Source organism: Apium graveolens, chromosome 4 (genome assembly GCF_009905375.1).
Source record: "Apium graveolens cultivar Ventura chromosome 4, ASM990537v1, whole genome shotgun sequence".
NCBI classification, from domain to species: domain Eukaryota; kingdom Viridiplantae; phylum Streptophyta; class Magnoliopsida; order Apiales; family Apiaceae; genus Apium; species Apium graveolens.
In genome coordinates this window covers 2,726,454-2,748,755 of record NC_133650.1, presented here as the reverse complement: position 1 = coordinate 2,748,755, position 22,302 = coordinate 2,726,454, and the positions used below count along the sequence as shown (strand labels likewise).

General features: G+C 33.7%; 1 protein-coding gene and 1 long non-coding RNA gene across 9 annotated transcripts; both read left to right on the top strand.

Annotated features, from left to right (window-relative positions):
- Positions 1-557: 557 nt before the first annotated feature.
- LOC141717219 (uncharacterized) lies at positions 558-11,526 on the top strand. The gene is made up of 3 exons (XM_074519313.1): positions 558-2,311; positions 2,629-2,818; positions 10,927-11,526. The coding sequence occupies exons 1-3, from the start codon at positions 558-560 to the stop codon at positions 11,524-11,526; spliced, it is 2,544 nt and encodes an 847-aa protein (XP_074375414.1).
- An 11-nt stretch (positions 11,527-11,537) lies between these two features.
- On the top strand, positions 11,538-19,031 carry LOC141717465 (uncharacterized). 8 transcript variants are annotated; one of them, XR_012573657.1, is made up of 12 exons: positions 11,538-11,665; positions 11,796-11,890; positions 12,310-12,425; positions 14,222-14,351; positions 14,747-14,911; positions 15,075-15,116; positions 16,011-16,140; positions 16,378-16,616; positions 17,339-17,458; positions 17,541-17,642; positions 18,341-18,441; positions 18,517-19,031. It is a non-coding gene; the product is annotated as an uncharacterized LOC141717465 (long non-coding RNA). The 8 variants fall into 8 exon arrangements; XR_012573660.1 differs by having other exon boundaries at positions 12,319-12,425; positions 17,339-17,642; XR_012573661.1 differs by having other exon boundaries at positions 16,383-16,616; positions 17,339-17,642.
- Positions 19,032-22,302: the final 3,271 nt, after the last annotated feature.

Genomic DNA, 22,302 nt, shown 5'->3' with positions numbered 1-22,302 from the left:
AATTGCTGAAATTTTTGTAGCAAAATCAGCAGGCCAAAAAAGAAGAAGGGGCCGTAGCCAGGATGCTGCTCGAGTGCAGTCTTTACCTGCAGCGCCTGCAGCGCCCCAGCACCTGCAGCAAGCGCAGCGCCCCCAGTGGTTGCAGCACCCAAAGCTCAAACTCACCCTGTTGTCATTGCCCTTAAAGCTTCCAAGGCTGACTTGATTGACGAGGATGGATTTACCAAGGTTGTGAACAGGAAAAGCCCAGCATATAAAAGGAGTTCTAAACTGGTTGTTCAGCCAGTGAGTCTCAGACGTTTACAATGAATTTTGCATCTTGGAATGTAAGGGGCATCAACAAAGCCCCTCACCAAATAGAGTTGCAAAATTTTATTTTTACTAATAAAGTGAATCTTATGGGAGTCCTCGAAACTAAAGTCAAGAGTGACAAGTCTCTGGCCATTTCGAAGAAAATTATAAGAGATTAGAAGTGGTTATTTAATTACAATCATCATTATAATGGTCGAGTTTGGGTTGGTTGGAATCCCAACGTGTGGGATATTTCTATTCACTCTATGTCTAGCCAAGTTGTCACTTGTAATGCTACTTTTTTAGAAAAGAATATCTCTATTTTGGTTTCGTTTGTGTATGCTCACAATGATGTAATTGATCGTGTTCCTCTTTGGGATTATTGCTTATCTTTGAGCACTACTACTTTACCTTGGTGTCTCCTAGGTGATTTTAATTGTGTTGTTAGTCTTGCTGAAATATCTGGTGGCAGGGAGCATTGGACTCCGGATATGCAAGCATTCAAAGACTGTCTTGCAAACTGTGGTCTTGACAATATTCGTACGGTGGGGGACATTTTCACTTGGACGAACAAGCGTGCCAACAGTCCAGTGTTCAAACGTTTGGATAGAATGGTTGCTAATGGTGTGTGGTTCAATTTATTTACTGAGGGTAATGCCTTTGTAAAACCTCGGGGGCTCATGGATCACAATGTTATCTTATTTGAGGAACCAATGCAGCTACAAAAGGTTAACAAACCTTTCCAGTTCTTCAACTATATGATCGACATTACAGGCTTTCATGTTGCTGTTGACAAGGCTTGGTCTTTGCCTTGTTCAAGTTCTTGCTATGCTCAGTTCGCTTCTAGGTTAAGAGAAACCAAGTTGTTGCTTCGACAACTTAACATGAGCCATGGTGATGTTTCTTCTAATATTTTGGTTGCTAGAGCTAATCTTGAGGAACTTCAGGCGTGCATGCTCAATAATGGGGACCCCTCTCTTCTTGCCTTAGAGAAAGACTTGATTAATAAACTTAATTTGGCTCTTGCCGAGGAGGAGTCTCTCTTTCTTCAAAAATCAAGAGTGAAGTGGATGGGGCTTGGGGATGGGAACAATGCATTTTTCCACCAACAATGTAAAGCAAATTGGAATCATAACAAGGTTTTAGCTCTTGAAGACGATTCTGGAACCTTGGTTCATGGCCAGTTGCCTTGTGCAAACTTATCGGTCACTTACTTTAAAAATCTGCTGGGGTCAGAGATTGTTTCCTCTCACATTGATTTAGAGTCTGTTGATTGCAAGGTTCTAACTGACACTCAAACTTCTTTTCTTAGTGATACGGTTACTGATGCTTTAATTCTGGACACTTTGAAGAAAATGAAGAAAAATAAGGCTCCTGGCCCTGATGGAGTCAATGTAGAGTTTTTCTTAGCCGCTTGGAGCACCACAGGACCTGATTTATGTGCTTTCATTAAACACTTCTTTGAGACTGTGTTTCTTCCATCAGGTACAAACTCCACCCTCATCTCTATCATTCCTAAGGTCGACTCTCCCGCTAGAATGAGTGACTTTAGACCTATTACCCTTTGTACTGTCATGTACAAATGTATATCTAAAATTATAGCAGCTAGACTTAAACTGATAATGCCATCCATAATTGATATTGCTCAATCTGCATTTATTCCGGGGAGGTCTATTTCTGATAATATTTTGCTTGCCCAAGAATTATTTCGTAGTTATGATAGGGACACTGGCTCCTCTAAATGTGCCCTCAAGAATGATCTTCACAAATCATTTGATTCTTTAAATTGGGATTTTATTATGGCAGTTTTGGTTAGACTCCATTTTCCGGATATTGTTATCAAATGGATCAAAGCTTGCTTATGCACTACTAGGTTCTCGGTTAAACTCAATGGTGTGATTCACGGGTATTTTCAAGGGACTAAGGGCATTCGTCAAGGGGGCCCTATGTTCCCCTATATTTTTGCTATGTGCATGCAAATTCTGTCTAGCATCCTCAACAAGGTCCCTCAAGGTTTCAGGTATCATTGGTGTTGCAAAGAAATGGGTCTCACTCGTTTTTTGCCGATAATGTGTTGTTTTTCTCTCACGGTTCCAAGGAATCTTTTATGCATATCATGAATTCTATTGCCAAATTTTCTTCTTGGAGTGGCCTTTCTCCAAGCATTCATAAAAGCAATAGTTTCCTTTGCAATTGTGATCATGATTTCACTGTTTGGTTTGACTCTTTGTTGATCCCTCGGGGTACTCTTCCAGTTAGATTTCTTGGTGTTCCCTTGATCACTTCGCAGTTGTGTGTTAATGACTGTATGCCCCTCATCACAAAAATCATGAATAGGCTCAATTCTTGGACCACCTTGTTTTTGTCCTTGGCTCGTAGAGCCTTGCTTATCAAGTCGGTTGTTTGTGCTCTAGAAGCTTTTTGGTGCAACCATTTCATGCTACCAGGGGCCGTTCATGCTACTATCCAGTCTCTTCTTACCAGATTTTTGTGGCGTGGTAATATTAATCACAAGAGTGGAGCCAAGGTTGTTTGGCAAACAGTGTGCCTTCCTCGGGAGGAAGGGGGCCTTGGCTTAAAAAATATGCTCGAGTGGAACAAAGCACAACTTATTGGTCACTTGCTGAAAATAATAACTAATTCTAGTACTGTTTGGGCTTCATAAGTTAATAAATTTATCCTCAAAGGAAAGCACTTCTGGACAACCAAGCTTCCTACTAATTGTTCCTGGATTTGGAAGAAAATTCTCAATCTTCGTTCGTTGGCTTTGCAGTTTGTGTCTTTCAGAATTGGCAATGGTGAGTCAATCTCTCTTTGGTTTGATCCTTGGTGGCAGAATGTTTGTTTAGCTTCTACCTTGACCTCTCCTATTTTATCTCAATGTGGTATGCACCACGGTGACAAGCTTAGTGCTATTATTCGAAATGGTTGTTGGTTTCTTCCGAGAGCAAATCCCAGAAGCCATCATTTGGACCCCATGCTTGTGCATTGGCTCTCAACTTTTAATCCTCTACCAATGTCTCAAGGCCCTAATTTATTATTGTGGGATGGTTGTGATGCTTCAAAGATAAAAACCTGGCACATTTGGAACTCAATAAGGTACAAAGGCGAGTTGGTTCCTTGGCACCGTATGGTTTGGCATAGGCTTCGTGTCAATCAATATGCTTATCACTAATGGATTTCTTGTCATGGGAGGCTCCACACCTTGGCTCGGCTACATAGATTTGGTCTTATGGATTCTCAACAATGCTACCTGTGCATTTGTGCTCGAGAGACAGATTCACATATTTTTCTTCATTGCTCCTACAGCAGATGGATTTTGTGCAAACTCATGTCTTCCTTGGGGATTGATATTATTGGTGACTCTTGGATCAGCTTCCTTATTTACTTGGATGACCTCCCTGATAAGCATCAGAGCATTGTAGCTCTTTGTTATGCCCAAATTTTTTGCTATCATGTATGGAGAGAGCGCAATGCCCGAGTGTAACAGCCCGCACTTCCGGACTATTAATTCTAATATGAAACTATTACAAAATACACTTTACTAATCCAAAATTATATTACAGATTGACTATACGAAAGCGCAGCTAAAAGCGGAAGTCCAAAAATCAATCAACTCCAAATCTAAATCCTCGAACTTGAATGCTATCCAACTTGAACTCTTAGACGAAACCTGAAATTATAAGTAATGAGCTACACAGCCCAGCAAGAAACCAATCGATCCAACTAGTTGGCCAAGCAACACATACACATATAATAAAATACGATGATATATACGATATGATATACGAAACAAACACTTTCGATACACATTATTATTCTTATTCTTATTCGATACACACAATACACATAACACATAAATAACAATAATTTGAAATAAATAATTCATGCCACGACCACTACAACCCGGTGATAACGGTCCTAAATTTTCTGAAAACTGTCACTACAATCCGGTGACCACGGTCCTAAGTTCTTATTCGATATTTTCAAAAACCATGACATAAATCACATATCCAAATTATCGTTTAGACACCACACATATACATCGATACATATATTGTAACGCAAAATACTTTCAAATATATCATCACTTAACCCAAATTTTGATAATTAAATATATACACATAATATACAGTTTCGAAACACTAGCAGGATCGATCGAAAACTTACCTCAAAACCTGACCAGATCTGAAATTAGCCTTTTTGCCCCTCTAAAATGCGTTATCTTGAAAAACACGAAACACGAAAGTTGAAGTTAACGAAAAGACCTCTCCGAAAAATCCAGAATCACTGAATTCTGACTTACGATGAATTTTCTACGAATTTTACAAGATTAATGATTTATGTTGAGAAAAGCCCTACGAATTTTATGAATAAAAACAAAGAAAACGAATATGATCTATTTATAACGAGACAAAAACCTATATCTTAACCTACAAGTTATCCATATTAGAATCTGATCCAAATTTTAGGCCCATTAGTCTAATTCAAATTTTAAATCCTAGTCCTTATCCAATTTTAATCATTTTTATTCTATTATTCTATTATTAGTCTAAATCTAAAAATTACGGGATATTACATACTACCCTCCTTAAAAAGAATTTGGTCCCCAAATTCACAAAAAACCTAAAGTTCATGACACGTCTACCCTTTGATCTACCAAAGATCAAATTATGGTCCCCAAGATCGAATCCTAGGGAATGTACTAGTCACATACCTAATACACTCCGAAAGACCGCCTGCTCTGATACCAACTGTAACAGCCCGCACTTTCGGACTATTAATTCTAAAACGAAACTATTACAAAATACACTTTACTAATCCAAAATTATATTACAAATTGACTATACGAAAGCGCAGCTAAAAGCGGAAGTCCAAAAATCAATCAACTCCAAATCTAAATCCTCGAACTTGAATGCTATCCAACTTGAACTCTTAGACGAAACCTGAAATTATAAGTAATGAGCTACACAGCCCAGTAAGAAACCAATCGATCCAACTAGTTGGCCAAGCAACACATACACATATAATAAAATACGATGATATATACGATATGATATACGAAACAAACACTTTCGATACACATTATTATTCTTATTCTTATTCGATACACACAATACACATAACACATAAATAACAATAATTTGAAATAAATAATTCATGCCACGACCACTACAACCCGGTGATAACGGTCCTAAATTTTCTGAAAACTGTCACTACAATCCGGTGACCACGGTCCTAAGTTCTTATTCGATATTTTCAAAAACCATGACACAAATCACAGATCCAAAATTATCGTTTAGACACCACACATATATATATCGATACATATATTGTAACGCATAATACTTTCAAATATATTATCACTTAGCCCAAATTTTGATAATTAAACATATACACATAACACACAATTTCGAAACAATAGCACGATCGATCGAAAACTTACCTCAAAACCTGACCAGATCTGAAATTAACCTTTTGACCCTCTAAACGACGTTATCTGGAAAAACACGAAACATGAAAGTTGAAGATAACGAAAAGAACTCTCCGAAAAGTCCAGAATCACTGAATTCTGACTTACGATGAATTTTTCTACGAATTTTACAAGATTGATGATTTATGCTGAGAAGAGCCCTACGAATTTTATGAATAAAAACAAAGAAAATGAATATGATCCATTTATAACAAGACAAAATCCTATATCTTAACCTACAAATTATCCATATTAGAATCTGATCCAAATTTTAGGCCCATTAGTCTAATTCAAATTTTAAATCCTAGTCCTTATCCAATTTTAATCATTTTTATTCTATTATTAGTCTAAATCTAAAAATTACGGGATATTACATACTACCCTCCTTAAAAAGAATTTGGTCCCCAAATTCACAAAAAACCTAAAGTTCGTGACACGTCTACCCTTTGATCTACCAAAAGTCAAATTATGGTCGAATCCTAAGGAATGTACTAGTCCCATACCTAATACACTCCGAAAGACCGCCTGCTCTGATACCAACTGTAACAGCCCGCACTTCCGGACTATTAATTCTAAAACGAAACTATTACAAAATACATTTTACTAATCCAAAATTATATTACAGATTGACTATACGAAAGCGCAGCTAAAAGCGGAAGTCTAAAAATCAATCATCTCCAAATCTAAGTCCTCGAACTTGAATGCTATCCAACTTGAACTCTTAGACGAAACCTGAAATTGTAAGTAATGAGCTACACAGCTCAGCAAGAAACCAATCGATCCAACTAGTTGGCCAAGCAACACATACACATATAATAAAATACGATGATATATACGATATGATATACGAAATAAATACTTTCGATACACATTCTTATTCTTATTCTTATTCGATACACACAATACACATAACACATAAATAACAATAATTTGAAATCTATAATTCATGCCACGACCACTACAACCCGGTGATAACGGTCCTAAATTTTCTGAAAACTGTCACTACAATCCGATGACCAAGGTCCTAAGTTCTTATTCGATATTTTCAAAAACCATGACACAAATCACAGATCCAAAATTATCGTTTAGAAACCACACATATACATCGATACATATATTGTAACGCATAATACTTTCAAATATATCATCACTTCGCCCAAATTTTGATAATTAAATATATACACATAACACACAATTTCGAAACAATAGCACGATCGATCGAAAACTTACCTCAAAACCTGACCAGATCTAAAATTAGCCTTTTTGACCCTCTAAATGACGTTATCTTGAAAAATACGAAACACGAAAGTTGAAGATAACGAAAAGACCTCTCCGAAAAGTTCAGAATCAATGAACTCTGACTTACGATGAATTTTACAAGATTGATGATTTTTGCTGAGAAGAGCCCTACGAATTTTATGAATAAAAACAAAGAAAACGAATATGATCTATTTATAACGAGACAAAACCCTATATATTAACCTACAAGTTATCCATATTAGAATCTGATCCAAATTTTAGGCCCATTAGTCTAATTCAAATTTTAAATCCTAGTCCTTATCCAATTTTAATCATTTTTTATTCTATTATTCTATTATTAGTCTAATTCTAAAAATTACGGGATATTACACCGAGCTCACAATTCTGGTATTCTTGGTCCAAGAAAGTTGCTCAAAGGAATTAACAAAGATGCTTATGCTAGGCTCCAAAGTTCTACATGATTTTCTAAAATTGTGCATAGTAGGCCAGATCTTATTCCTTGCAATAGTTTGTAGTAGGCTTCTTGCTTTTTGTAGTTGCATGCTTTCTATCTCTAATCTTTGCTAGATTGGTTATAGATAGTCCTTCTCTATGTCTTGTCATAGAGCAGAGGGTAAATCCCTTCTTGTTTTTGGCTCTCTGTTGATATATACATAATTTAGCAAAAAAAATATTATGTAAAACAAATATTTTTTACCGTGGACCCACAAAATATATGCGCAGCTATTGGTTAGATGTGCAGATGGTTTTGACTTTTGCATTGTTAAGAACAAAGGGTTTTTGCATTGTCTTAGCGAAGAGATTGTTGTTGTTGTCATCGAGGAATAAGGATGCTGATGCCAAGTTGTTCTTCTTAAGCAGCAAAGAATTTATATATGGTGAGTATAACAAAGTCTTTAAATAAAATAATAATTAAATAAAATAAACAATCAAATAACTGAAAAAGCTAATTTATTAGTTATTAATGGTTATAATATTATTATTCTATTTTATTAAATAAACTTGTCCGTGATATTTAGAGAAATTGTTTTAATTGAGAGAAATTAAAAAGATAATGTGTTATATAGTTGGAAACGATTTTTATTTCTTTTTCTATTATAATTCGATTACTAAGTCTAATAAAACTTTTAAGTAAAATAAGGGTAATCCGGTAAATTTAGCGTGTACCAAAAAAACGGGTACCGTTCCAAAAATTTTAATATTTAGTATTTTATATAATAGATAATATAGATACATAGATTATAGGGTGTCATGGTAAGGTTGGAGTTGTCAATAAAAAGACAATTACTTGAATACATAGAGGATCACACATATGTTGTGTAATAATCAGACAAAATAGAAATTTAACAAAACGACAACTGTAGATACATATTCCCCATTTCTCCGACATACTAGGGTTTAGTGTGAAACAGTAAAGTGAGCTCTTCTCCTTACAAGCTTCCCCAATGTTGCTTACTGTCTGGTCTCATAACTTACGTTTATAACTCAAACTCTCAAAGCTCCTTCACTCGACTGGGCTGTTTTAGGTGCGAGTTTTACATGTATTTTCTGTGTGTGATTTGCTAGTGTGTTTTCTTTTTATGTTAACTTTTACTCCGTCTGTCCCGTTCATTTCTATACCATTTTACCCACTTTTTTAAATTTATCTTACAACATTCCACTTTTTATTAACGTTTGTCCGTATCCAAATCAAACGTATACTTCTCAACGGTACAGAGGGAGTAATTTTTTTCGCACATTTCGATGTGCTTGGAAAATATATTTGTAAATTATATATTTTCGATTTTTCTGTTTCAAAAGGCCACATGAAGTGGGACGGATGGAGTATGTGTTATGGGTGTTACGGGTGTCACTTGAATAATCATATTGATAGTTGAAATTATTTTATTAATTTTATTGTACCTGAAATCTCCAAGATTAATTAATATAGGGGCTTCAATCAAAATTTTGTTGCATTTTCTTGACATGGGTTAAGAAATGGGAATGATTCAGGGTGGTGTGTAGTTATTAGTTTTGCATTCTGCTATATTGTTTTAATGACTGACTCTGTGTCCCTTGGAATCATACAGGGCATAGCTTTGTTGTCTGGAATACTACAGAGATTGTTAAAGATTTTCTTCCAACTTACTTCAAGCACAATAATTTCTCGGGTTTTGTCAGGCAACTCAATACATATGTAAGCACATTAATCTTTAACGCTTTTGCTAAATAGAGACCTTTTATTTTTCCTCGTATATCTTGTTTTGTTTGTATGAGTATACTAGTGCGGGAGTGAGAGAGGAATCGTTGCTTCCTATATTAGGAATCATTTTCTTGTTACTAGCGCGAGCTCTGTATGTACTAGCAGGGGAGACTTCAAGTGACATTTTATGTTGATTGTCTACGTTTCACCAAAAAAAATTAACGGTGAAATTAAGGGGTTGTGATAGAATTTCAATGCTTAGTGTTGATGTATAATTCCGGAGTCGAAATTGTTATTGAAATACTAGCATGAATGATGAGCCTATCTGTGTCTGATTCCCTGGGCATTGGTTAGCAGTAATCTATATGAGAAAATTGCTGATATGTTAAATGGAGCCTGGAGGTTTAAGTTGTATTACATGAACCTTCAGGCTTGATAACAAACCGTTGATTTGAAGAATTATCATCATAACTATATATTAGTTTTTTTTTCATTCGGTACCCTTTTTTCCCCAAAAATGGTCAGTTCAGAATTCTGAATACATACATTCACTAGAAGGTTTGCCTGTGCACTCTATTTGAGACGTGATCAATTCGACACCATATTAGCATTTGCAATTTAGCATAATTTGTTTTCAACTACATTATTTAAAATACCTAGAATTTAAAGTAGCCAAGAATATGGCTGAAAGAACAAAACCATACATCTGTTTTGCTGCCTAGTAGTATATGAAACAGTAACACGAACAGCCGGCGGCTACAAACTTATAAACAGATGTCCTTGCAAATGCAAGGTACCATATTTTACTAAGCAAACACAAGGTTTAAAGTATAAATGACCGGAGATTGATGTTTAAGCGAATGCTTTAACTAGGATATGGATGATAACAAAGATGCAACAGCCATATCTGACCAGTGATCTTAAAGAGTAAGGCTACATATTATGAAATAGTCCAGGATAGTTGCAACTCTAAGATCATACAATCCAATCAGGATTGATTATGTACAAATAAAGCAGTGTATGAAAGTTTTGTGAAAAATTAGGTGGACCTCGAATTTCCTCTCTACTATTTCCAAATTAGCTAGTTTCAGGGTTTTAGTTACTTGGACAAGTTCTCGTATCACAACACTGCGAATGAAAGACTCAAGGCTGATAAACTAATAAGCCAGTCGATACAGCACACAAAAAACGCTAAAACCAAAGGATCAAAATTTAAACTAAAATCTAGATGCAGAATGCCTAACTGCTCGGTTAAGTTACCGGATAAACTGCACTGTTATAACAAAACAAAATCATATTTAGTTTTGAAGTTGTAATTGCAAACATGGCAACTAATTACTAGTAATGTGTGTGATTGTATGTGTTTCTTCATAAGCAAAAGTTGGCATTGGCAAAAGAGCTGAGTTTCAAGGCAAGTGGAAGTGTGGTTTCAGAACAGGAGGACTAGGTGAGAAATTTGGTTACTTACCAGGGTTATTGTTGGAAGATAATTTGAAGTGTGTGTATCTGTATTTGCATTTGCATATGTATGTGTGATAATAATTGACTTGCAAGGATTTGTACTTGTGCTGTTATGTCATTTTCTGCTTTGGTTAATCTTATCGAGTTACTGATGTGTGTATTTTGTTCACAGTATATATTCTTTTGATTTATACTGACATTTAAATTGCAGAGAAAATATGCGTCCCGAGTATTTAAGTCCAAATGTATATATGTGCAGGTAGACTCCGGTTCAGTGTCTAGTTTGTCTTTGGTCAAGCTGATCACATTTACTAATGTGCAAATAGCATTGTTGAAGGTGCCTAACATTGATGGTTGTGAGTGTGTAGAGTTCCTAACCAACGTATGGCTTAGTGCCGGTGAGGAATTGATAACGTTAGGAGTGAGTACGTGTTTATTGGGTCACGCGTTCTTTGGGTGCACAGAAATCGAGAAGATTAAAAGGGATGATAAGATAAAAACTGAAACTTATAAACCTGAACACTCAATTCAAAAATATCGAGTACTAGGTGATGTATATAATGAAGAAGTTTTCGAAAAAGATCGTTGTGAAAAGTATATGAGAGAATTCAACCCATTTGTTCCGATCATTGAATGCCAACTTAATACTATTGTTGGTAATTCTGGAAGTCCGGTCTTCAATGCCAGGGGAGAAGTTGTGGGGATGGTTCATGGGCACTCTGGGCCTGATTCTATATCTATCCATGTGTCAGAATTGGTAGACTTCTTGGATGACTATATAAAAAGGCTGGTGGTTGATCCACCTTCTAAATATGCAACAAAGGTTTGTTTTCGTATCGTATATTTAATTAGAGAATAATTTCTTATACTTTATTAAGAACATTATTATTATTATTATTATTATTATTATTATTATTATTATTAATGTCATTATATATGGGACATGATATCCAAGAGAAGTGAAGAGTTAAGTTTTAATGTCACCAAGTGCATTCCTTGTATGTGAGAATGCAGTTTTTGTTTGCATATATTTGTAGAACCCTTTTATGCATGTATGACCTTCAATTTATAAAAAATAATTAGTTTAAGTAAGTGAGTCGAAGCTCAGAACTATTTATGATATGGCAGCAATAGCATACCGGAAGCTGCTCTAATGGCAAGATCATATCTACCTAGCAAAGTTTCAGAAATATTTGCTCTTTGGAAAAAAAGACCTTGTCAAGGTTTGTTTAATCTTATACTTATTTTATATCTAGCTGTTTCCGACTCTTAAGCATGTGCTAGTATTATCAAGGAGAAGATTGTTGCTCTAGGTCTAGGCTTTTTAAACAAGTGTCTAGTTAGGACGTTTCTAAATGTTGTTCTATGCTTTAAGGGAAATAAGTGAGGTGTGTATGACAAAAGTCCTTCGGTATAGTAACATGATATGAAAATGTTTTGCTTAGAAACTCAGTCATTTCATGTTTTCATTGGTTTGCATAAATTATACTAAAAATTCAAAATATCCAAGATTCTCTCATCCCCCCTCCCGTCCAATATAATTTGTGGACACTTATGATTGATATTGTTTGCATCTCGAGCTTTGAATTTCTTACCCAGTATAAAGGGATGCCTTTTGAACATCGACAGTTCTCCTTTAAAGTTGATGCAGATTAACCTAAAAGCTGCTGAATCTTTGGCTGATCCTGAAGAGTATCCAAATTTGTTAGAGGATTGGCAACTTGCACTTGATGTTGAATCTGAAGTTGCAGAGACAAGGTTTAATCTGCTTTCTGCCTCCCCATTTTTTTTCTTTATCATGCCTGCTGTATTACTCTGTATTTTTGTTGTATTCATGTCGCGTCTCTCAGTTTCCATCAAATTTCTGATTGCCAACTCAATGGCAATTTGTTAGGAAACATAATAAATAGAATAAATATAAATATTAAATCAGTTACAAATCTGAATAATTAGTGTGTGCATCAGTTATGGATTTTTAAGGGAGGATTTGGTGGGAATAATAATATTTTAGCTTTAATCTAGGGATTGTGAGTTGAGGTTGGGGTTATAAATAGGGAAGCCATTTATATGTTTTGAGGCATGAAGAAATAAGATTGACTGACTTATGTGTGTTTGTGGAGAATGGGTGGTCTCTAGAATACCACATAGTTGTGTGTGCGTGTGTTTATCGATAAAAGAATTCGTTTCTTTTATATATATATCCAAAGAGCGGGCCTGGACAGGTCCTAACAGTGGTATCAGAGCACCTCTGTTCTTGGGGCAACTACAAGTGCAAAACAAGTTGAAAATCGAATCAACGGCTTATAGGAAAAAAAATTGAAAAGATGCAAGCAAATTTTCTGAAGTTGGATATTGAAAAGTTTCAAAATGACATTTCTTTCCTCAAAGAAGGTATGGTTGCCATACTTGCAAAAATGGACAGCTATAGTCGCAAGACTACTGGACCATCTCCATCTGCTCGTGAGGATTCACAAGGCTTGGAACAGGCCAAGAAGTCGGCCCACGAAATTGAGGAGAAGCTGAAGAGAGTACAAGCGAATGATAGAAAGCTTAAATCAGATTTTCAAAAAATTGATTTTGGAAAACTTCAAGAAGATGAAAGGGCTCATCAGCAACTACCAATATTGGAGGTTTTAGGGCAGACTCCGTTAAATTCTAATAGTGGCAACAACAAAGAACAAGAGACTTGTTTGTTTGATGTCTCATCGCCTCCAATCTATGGACTCTTTATCACAAAGACTTGAAATAGTCATATTCGAAGGCTTAAAACTTGAAGGTGGGTCGTTGAAGGCTGAAAGTTATTTTGACAATTATTTTGAATTAGTCAACCTCTCAACGCAAACTAAGAAGGTCTGGTTGGCTGTAGTATACTCGAGAAATGATCTTTTGTTCTTGGACTATTGCGGGAAATGTCAGCGGCCTTCTTGTAACTGGGAGGAACTTAGAAAATTATTGGCGGAGAGCCAGGGGTTCTAGATTAGAAAGAAAAGGAAAAAGAAAGAATGAAACAATTTTCTCATTTGAACCTTGAGGACAAGGTTCAAGTTTGGGCGGCGGGTAACGTTAGGAAACAAAATAAATAGAATAAATATAAATATTACATCAGTTACAAATCTGAATAATTAGTGTGTGCATCAGTTATGGATTTTTTTAAGAGAGGATTTGGTGGGAATAATAATATTTTAGCTTTAATCTAGGGATTGTGAGTTGAGGTTGGGGTTATAAATAGGGAAGTCATTTATATGTTTGAGGCATGAAGAAATAAGATTGACTTATGTGTGTTTGTGGAGAGTGGGTGGTCTCTCGAATACCACCTAGTTGTGTGTGCGTGTGTTTATCGATAAAAGAATTCGTTTCTTTTTATATATATATCCAAAGAGCGGGCCTGGACAGGTCCTAACACAATTATACTTGTATATTTGTTGTGCTGTGAAATTTTTGTATATTGTGCTTGCTTATGACTGAAAAGTAGCAGCACAGTAGAGAGCAATGTTTTTTTTTGAGATTAAAACTACTTAACACCCACGATTATATTCCTTTAATATATTTAACAGGTAGAGCTATCCTCCTGCTGCGGAGTATGTAAACCACGTCCAAAAAGCAAACAACAATCTTGTGGAAGCATTTAGAAACATGCATGTGGACAAAGTGGAACCACATCAAAATGGTGCCTTAGATCATGAGGCATGTATTCATGTAATTCCTGACAAAAAATATGAAATATATATTTATGTGCGTGTGTGCGTGCGCGCGTGCGTGTCTGTAAACACTTTTAAGGAGATCAAATTTATCTTGCTAAGTATGCATTTTAAGTATGATGCGCGGCTCAAGATTATACAGCTCTTATTTGAGTGTATGGTTTGATCACATGTTATTTATATTACAGATCTACTTGATTTCATGGAATTGATATATTTCAATACTTCTTACTGCAATAAATAGTCAATTACCAGGGTCCTGCAATTTTTGTTCATGTTTCTTGAATTTTTAGCTTTCCTGTGTTTATTGGTTTGTTTGGTCTATATTTAGCATATTTTTACAAATTCGATGTTGAACTAGATTTTATTTTGTTTGGTCAGGATTCAGAGCAAAATTAAATGGGATGCCATAAGGGCTGCAAGATCTGAAAGAGGAGGGGCAAGATGATCAAAACCATGATAGCCATGCCGAGAGAGTTGTGGTGGATGCAGACTTTACAGATGGTGCAGTATTCGTCAATGGTCATGAAGCTGAAGAAGAGTAAGGTACAAATAATGCATTAAACCGGTGAGCTTAAAAGAATTGGTTGGGCCGATTTCTTTTTCACCGGTGATCCCTCTTCCTAAACCAGAGACCGAATAAAAACATCTCTTTGTCTACTTATTTACTTGTTACTTTTGGTTCTGATGCAAGTTTTAAAACTTATAGGCTGCAACCTTCTCTAAATTTTGGTGCTGCACCAGCTATATGGTATGATCTTTAACTGATTACTTTATTTCTCTCTTTATCTTTGTGTGATAGTGTGACCACTAATTTTCCCTGCATTTAAGACATCTATATGTGTGTTTAACTATGTGTGTGTGTATGTGTATGATTGTATATAAATCTCTAATTGTTGTTCCTTGTTCTTATAGATTTTTTTTGTATAAATTGTGAAACTGAAAACTTGAAAAGTACTAGTTTTAAGGGTTTTGCATTTGCAATTACAACTTGAGCAGATGGTTTTTGTGTTCAACCACTAGAGTCTTTTTTTGGATTATTAGCTTTGGATGTCTGGGAAAGAAGTATATTTTTATTCTTGTTGCAACCTTTAACTTTATTGTATGTATTAGTAACTAAGAGACAAATTAACAAATGAATGCATTTGTTTTGTATTATACAATATTACCATAACAGTTTAGTCAAATTAAAGAAGTCAAAGTATCGGAAGTAAGAAAAAATTAAAGGGTGTGCAGAGATCACTACCCTTAAAAAATAGAAGTTTAAGTTAAAACATACTCCATATATCATAGCTAGATCAAAGTCAAAGTCAAATTCCATTTACCATGCCTTTGTTTCACTTAACCAAGCGTATTACTCCTATAAAAGTTGACATCGAAGGAAGAGAGGTGATAACTATAAATAGTTAAATACTTATAATTGTAACTCTCAATTGTATTATCAAATTTCTGACTGATAACTCTTTTGCAATTACACTTGTATAAGCTGTACCTTGAATTTTTCAGAATCTTATGTACTTGTTTTTTTGCCAAGTAAATCATCTGCACTTGTTTTATGACTGAGAAGTAGCATCACTATAAATAGCTGAATGTCTGTTCTTTGAGATTAAAATTATTTATCACTCATGAAATGAATTCATTGCAGTAATAGTTATCCTCGTGCTGCTGAGTATGCAAACCACATGCATAAATCAAAGGTCAATCTTGTTGAAGCATTCATAAACATGTATCTGGACGAAAAGGAACCACACTAAAACGGTGGCTTAGATCATGAGGTATGTAATATCTTATATCAAATTTCAGACCAGAAAATATTACATCTTCGAATACATTTCGAAGTAGCTTAAATTTATCTTGCTAAGTTTGCAAGTTAAGTCTGATGTGTGGCTCAGGATAGTGCAGCTCTTAATTAGTATAATTTTAATTGGTTTGCTTTGGTCTTTATTATACATGTATTTTGAATTCGATGTTGAAATATTTTCTTCTAATAATTTTGTCTGGTCGGGATTCAGAGCAGAATATAAAGAGATGCCAGAAGGGCCAGATGGTCCTAAAGAGGAGGGCCTAGATGATAAAAAACAGGACAGTGCTGACCAGAGGGTTTTCGTGGATTCAGACTCTACAGAATACAGATGCTGCAGTATTCATCAATGAATACTGCAGTACTCTAAGCTGACGAAGAGTGGGGTATGAATACTGCAGTAAACCCGTCAGCTTAAAGAAATTGGTTGGGCCAATTTCTTTTTCACTGGTAACCCCTCTTTTCAAACCAGAGACAACATAAAAACTTATCTTCGTCCATTTAATTCCTCGTGTTATTTTTGGTTCTGATGCTAGTTTGTAAATTTGTAAGCTGTAACCTTGTCTAATATTTGGTTTCTCCCTTCAATGACGACGTTTGGTTCCTGTTGTATTCAATTCTTTCTTGAGTTCAGACTTCAGACTGTGTTTCTTAAAAGTGAGCTGATACTATGTTTTTCTCTTTGCACAGTTTATCATGCATTATCAATCTATAATGTGTTTAAGAAATAGGAAATATGGGTGTCATCTTTCCAAATTAGCATAAATGGCTGTGTTAGAGATTCTGATGCTTTATCATGTTTTATAATTGTAATTTTGTAAAGGTAGTTGTAATGTGATGCTCGTTTTTAGGATGAACTATCTGATTTCATCGATATTCGATACTGTTAACAGGTTTACATGGTGCGATGTTATGACACTATATAGGATATTGTGAATTTATAAATTTTTATTCTACAATTCCCTTGTGAAAGTAGATCCTCAGTAGCAGCAGTACTCTGAAGTCTTTTTCTTTAACTTGGAATTAACTAGTTTACTTGTTTAGTCCCTTTTCTTTAACCTCTTTCTTGTTCTTTTACTGTTTGCTTTGATTAAAAATTAGTTATAAATTTAGGTTTAGTGGGAAGTGTCTGTGTTTTACCTCTTTATAAATGTTACTCTACTTTTCTTTAGGTAATACTAAGGAAGTATCTAGACTTGCATTGCTTGCCAAAGAGCATGGGAAATACAATGTTGCATTTCTTTGTCTAGTATGTCGGGTTAGGTGGAAGAAGGCCTACAGGTTAATGACAGGTTAGTGATTTAAAAAAGCAAATTTCAAGGGTCATATTTCGCTCCTGCTCGTGATAAGAATTCCAACTCACTCTCGCGGCAGCAATCTCATACCTGAAGCTGCTCCAATGACAAAATCTCATCTTCCTAGGCATCTAGCAAAGGTTCAGAACTAGTTGCTCTTTGGAGGAAAGATCTTAACAAGGTTAATCTCATTTCACTTTCATGTGGATTTATCTTTAATCTTGCTCTTTTCAACTCTTAAGCATGTGCTAGTATTATCAGAGAGAAGATTGTTGCTTTAGGTTTTTCAAACAAGTGTCTACTTGGAATTTTCTAAAAGTTGTTCTATGTACTGAGACTTGAGAAATACTAGCAAGATGGATTTAAATGAAACTACAGAAGTCCTTTCTGTGTATTATACAATATTACAATAACAATTTAGTCAAATTAAAGAAGTCAAAGTATCGGAAGCATAAAAAAGTATTAAAGGGTGTGCAGAGATCACTACCCTTAAAAAATCGAACTTTATATTTAAAAATATATTTTATAGCTCGATCAAAGTCAAAGTCAAATTCCCTTTACCATGTCTTTGTTTAACTTAGCCAAGCGAATTACTCCTATAAAAGTTAACATCGAAGGAAGAGAGGTGATAACTATAAATAGTTAAATACTTATAATTGTAACTCTCAGTTATAGAATCTAATATCTGACTGATAACTCTATTGCAATTATACTTGTATAAGCTGTACCGTGAATTTTTCAGAATCATCTGTACTTTTTTTTTGCCAGGTGAATCATCTGCACTTGTTTTATGACTGAGAAGTAGCACTACTATATATAGCTGAATGTCCGTTCTTTGAGAAATAAATTATTTATCACTCATGAAATAATTCTTTGCAGTAATTGTTATCCTCGTGCTGCTGAGTATGCAAACCACATGCATAAAACAAATGTCAATCTTGTTGAAGCATTTATAAAATGTATATGGCTTATATCATGAGGTATGTAATAGCTTATATTATATCAGGTTTTTTTATGTGGATTTTTCTTTAATCTTGCTTTTTTCAACTCTTAAGCATGTGCTAGTATTATCAGAGAGAAGATTGTTGCTTTGGGTTCTTCAAACAAGTGTCTACTTGGAATTTTCTAAAAGTTGTTCTATGTACTGAGACTTGAGAAATACTAGCAAGATGGTTTTAAATGAAACTACAGAAGTCCTTTCTGTGTTTCAGGCTTGTGTATAGCTCAAGATTGGATATCAACAATCTAATGAACTACCCAGGTGAAAATGAAGCATGTTCTGAGGTGAAGAGTTTAGAAGATATTGTGGCTACTATCATTGAGGACAATACAAATGATGACATGATACAGCGTCTTTGGAGCCTGTTACGAGAAAGAAAGCTCTTATGTCGAATACTCTTCACAACTTTATGATACAATACCAAAATACAACACCTGAGTTATTGGATGCAATAAGAAAAGTTAGAGATGAGCTCCAATAGACTTGAATTTTAAAATAAAACAGACAACTATTGAATCATATTTCAATAAGGTGTAATATATTTTTTAAGTTAATTATTAATTTATGATTTTCTTGGGACCGAAAACTATAAAGGGATTTCCCGAAAAATTATTATCTCATTATTTTATCGAGTTTTTCAATTTTTTACATTGGCCCAAAAAATTGGCCAAATCGGGACCGGACATATTTATTATTTTAGAGAGTTTATTAATTTAACGAATCTTAATTTAAAGAGTTTCTACTGTATTAGTAAAAGAAAGTACTATGATAATTAGATATAAAGTATTTTTTTTCAAAATTACTATTAGAATAGAAAAAATTATAAAATATTGTTACAAAAATGACAAAATGAAATCCCAAACAAATTTTTAATATTTGATCAAACTCCTGAAAAGAAAATATAAATAAAATAAAAATAGTTACGTAAATATATTATGTGATATGATTAAAATATTCTCCTTACAAATTTATAATGTAAAAAAAATCAGAATATCAAGAAATAAAATAAATTACAACACATATTTATAATTAGGCTATCAAGGTTAAATATAAAAATACAATCATAACTAAATATATAAGTACAAAAAATATAATTCTTTGAAAAATATATTATTATCTAAAAACAAAATTTTTTGGGGAATAAAATTATTATATTAAATTAGTAAAAAAATAAAAAATATTTTAAAAAAATGATAATCATCCGTGCATCACACGGGTACAAAGCTAGTATGAAATAAAGTGCACAACGAAGGTGATGCAAATGAAATTAAGTTTGTATTAAATACTTATTTAATTATGTATTAAATACAGCTGATGTGTCATGCTATTATTATATGATGATGTCATTTTTACTTATGTGTAAATTTCTCATTTAATCTCTTTTTTATACTATTGTTTTGAAATCTTCTCTTTCATATACTCAATTTCTCTCTCTTCATTAATTTTCATCATCCATTTCTCACTCATTAATCTTCATTTATTCTCTCTCTTTCCCATTTTTCACCCTCTCTAATTCTAATTACTCTCTCTTCTTTTTTTTTTGACTAATTCACATTATTGTATAATTTTAAGCAAAATTTGTAAAAAAAACCTTTATATAACCTTTATTCAACATACACCAGAAATTATTTTTTCATATTATAAAAATATTAATATATAACATTTTCTTTAATATTTACTTAATTTTTTTACTAAACTAACCCATTTATTTTAAATAAACTAGATATTAACCGGGTATCAGTCCGCAGACTAATCTAGTTAAATGAATATTCTACTATTCAAGATCAAGTTTTTTAATTTGTTTGTGCAATGCTCGGATATTTCACCCGCCTTGCCTAAATTTAATCAGATCCCCGATTCAACAAATGAATATTCCACGATTCAAGATCCGATTTTTTTTATTCATTTGCATACTATTTGCTAGGAAAGGTTATCGGGCCGGGTGGGTTCGGTGAATGGGTTAAGGTCAATACCCTTATAACTTTTAAGTATTTCCTTATAACTTTTAAGTATTTCAGGGGAAGTAGGGCTGCACAGAATTCCGGTCTGAACCTGTAACTCGGACCGTATCTACCGGTCCAAGACCTGGACCGGACCAAACATACCTGATCCGGTCTTCGGTCCTTATAATTGAAAAAATCCGGTCTTCGGTCCGGTCCGGTCTAAGATCTGAAAAAATCCGGTCAAGACCTGAATGGACCTGAATTTATATATATAATTGTTTTAACTTTTGTTTATGTCTTATAAGATCATATATAAATATTAAATATTCACCCATATCATATTTTATTGATCCACGTTAATAAATAATAAATCCATATAATAAAATAGATCGATACTACACTTTAAATTAATAAATTTCGTACTTCATATTGATATTCATACTCTTAATATTTTATATTTACTTTTAAAATAATTAAATATGTACTTTTAAATTTTTATTGACGTACCAAGTAACAAAATTTTTAATGTATATAAATTTGGAAAAAAAATTAAAAAATATTATATAAATTAATTTTTTATATAAATATTAATTAAACTGGTTCGAACAGGTCCGGTCCCGATCCAGTTCGGATTTTTCCGGTCCGGTCCTTAATTCTAAAAAAAATCGGTTTTCGATCCGGTCCGGTTTCTGACCTTTGTACAGCCCTATTGGGAAGGGTCGTATTCAATTTTTTTTGTGATGTTAAACGGCCTACTTAAATGTATTGTTTTGAGAAAGCGAGAGTCGCCGTTTCAAATTCAGTAATAGGTAGAATTTATTACATTCCACCGCCTCTTCTCTAATAAGTTTTTGAATCCCCAAGTAACTGGTAAGGGTATAATTGAGTTGAGGAAAGTCGAACATTGTTAGGTTCAGCTCGAACTTGATTAAAATAAATGGGTCTCAAACTCGATCGATTCTTCAATTTCAAGTTCGAAATTCGACTCGTAAAAGATTCAATAGGCTCAAGTTCGGCTCGAAAACTCAAATTAATTTCGCTAAATATTAATAAAAATTCGAAATATTATTGGTACGAGTTCGATTTGATAATAAATAAAAAATGACTTAATTGCACTTTGTGTACCCGAATAATGTTAATTTTGTACAGAAATGGCTAAATTTTAAATTTTTTATAACGTAGGGGTTTCGTACTTCAGCCGTTAAATTTTTTTGTTAAATATTAACAGATGCAGAGTAAATTTGTCAAAACATGTTTAAATTATTATTATGTGTACATATATTATTTTTTTTATGGTAAACAAATTATTTGGACTCAAATTTTTTTACGGTAGCTTAATCGCACTCCTACTAAGCACTGGTAAAAAGTTGAAATTTATTTAAGAAATTTTCAATTTATTAAAAATGTTTCGGAATAGTTTATCTAATAGAAAAATGTATGTATAAAATCATTCTTTAATTCCTTTTTAATGATGAACAAATGTTTTTGACTTAGAATTTTTATGATAACTTATTCGACATCCTAGGAAACACTAGTAAGTATTTTTGATATATAAGAAATATTTAATTTAATAAAAATTAAACAAAAAAGCTTACGTAATAAAAAAAATCATTTTTTTTGCTTAAACTAATTTTTTGAATTAATTTTTTTTTATGTCAGGTTAATCTGTATGCCGGAAAGCACTCGTAAAAATTTGGGATTTATTTAAGATATTTTTAATTTAATAAAATCATTAAAAGACGAATATATATTCATATTATAATTACGTAAGTGGCTTTTGACAAATATACCCCTAAATTTATAAATATTTAATTAAAAATTTAACAGCTAAAGGGCGGAACCCCTACGTTATCAAAAATTAAAAATTTAACCATCATATCGGCATGAAATTTTTTTTA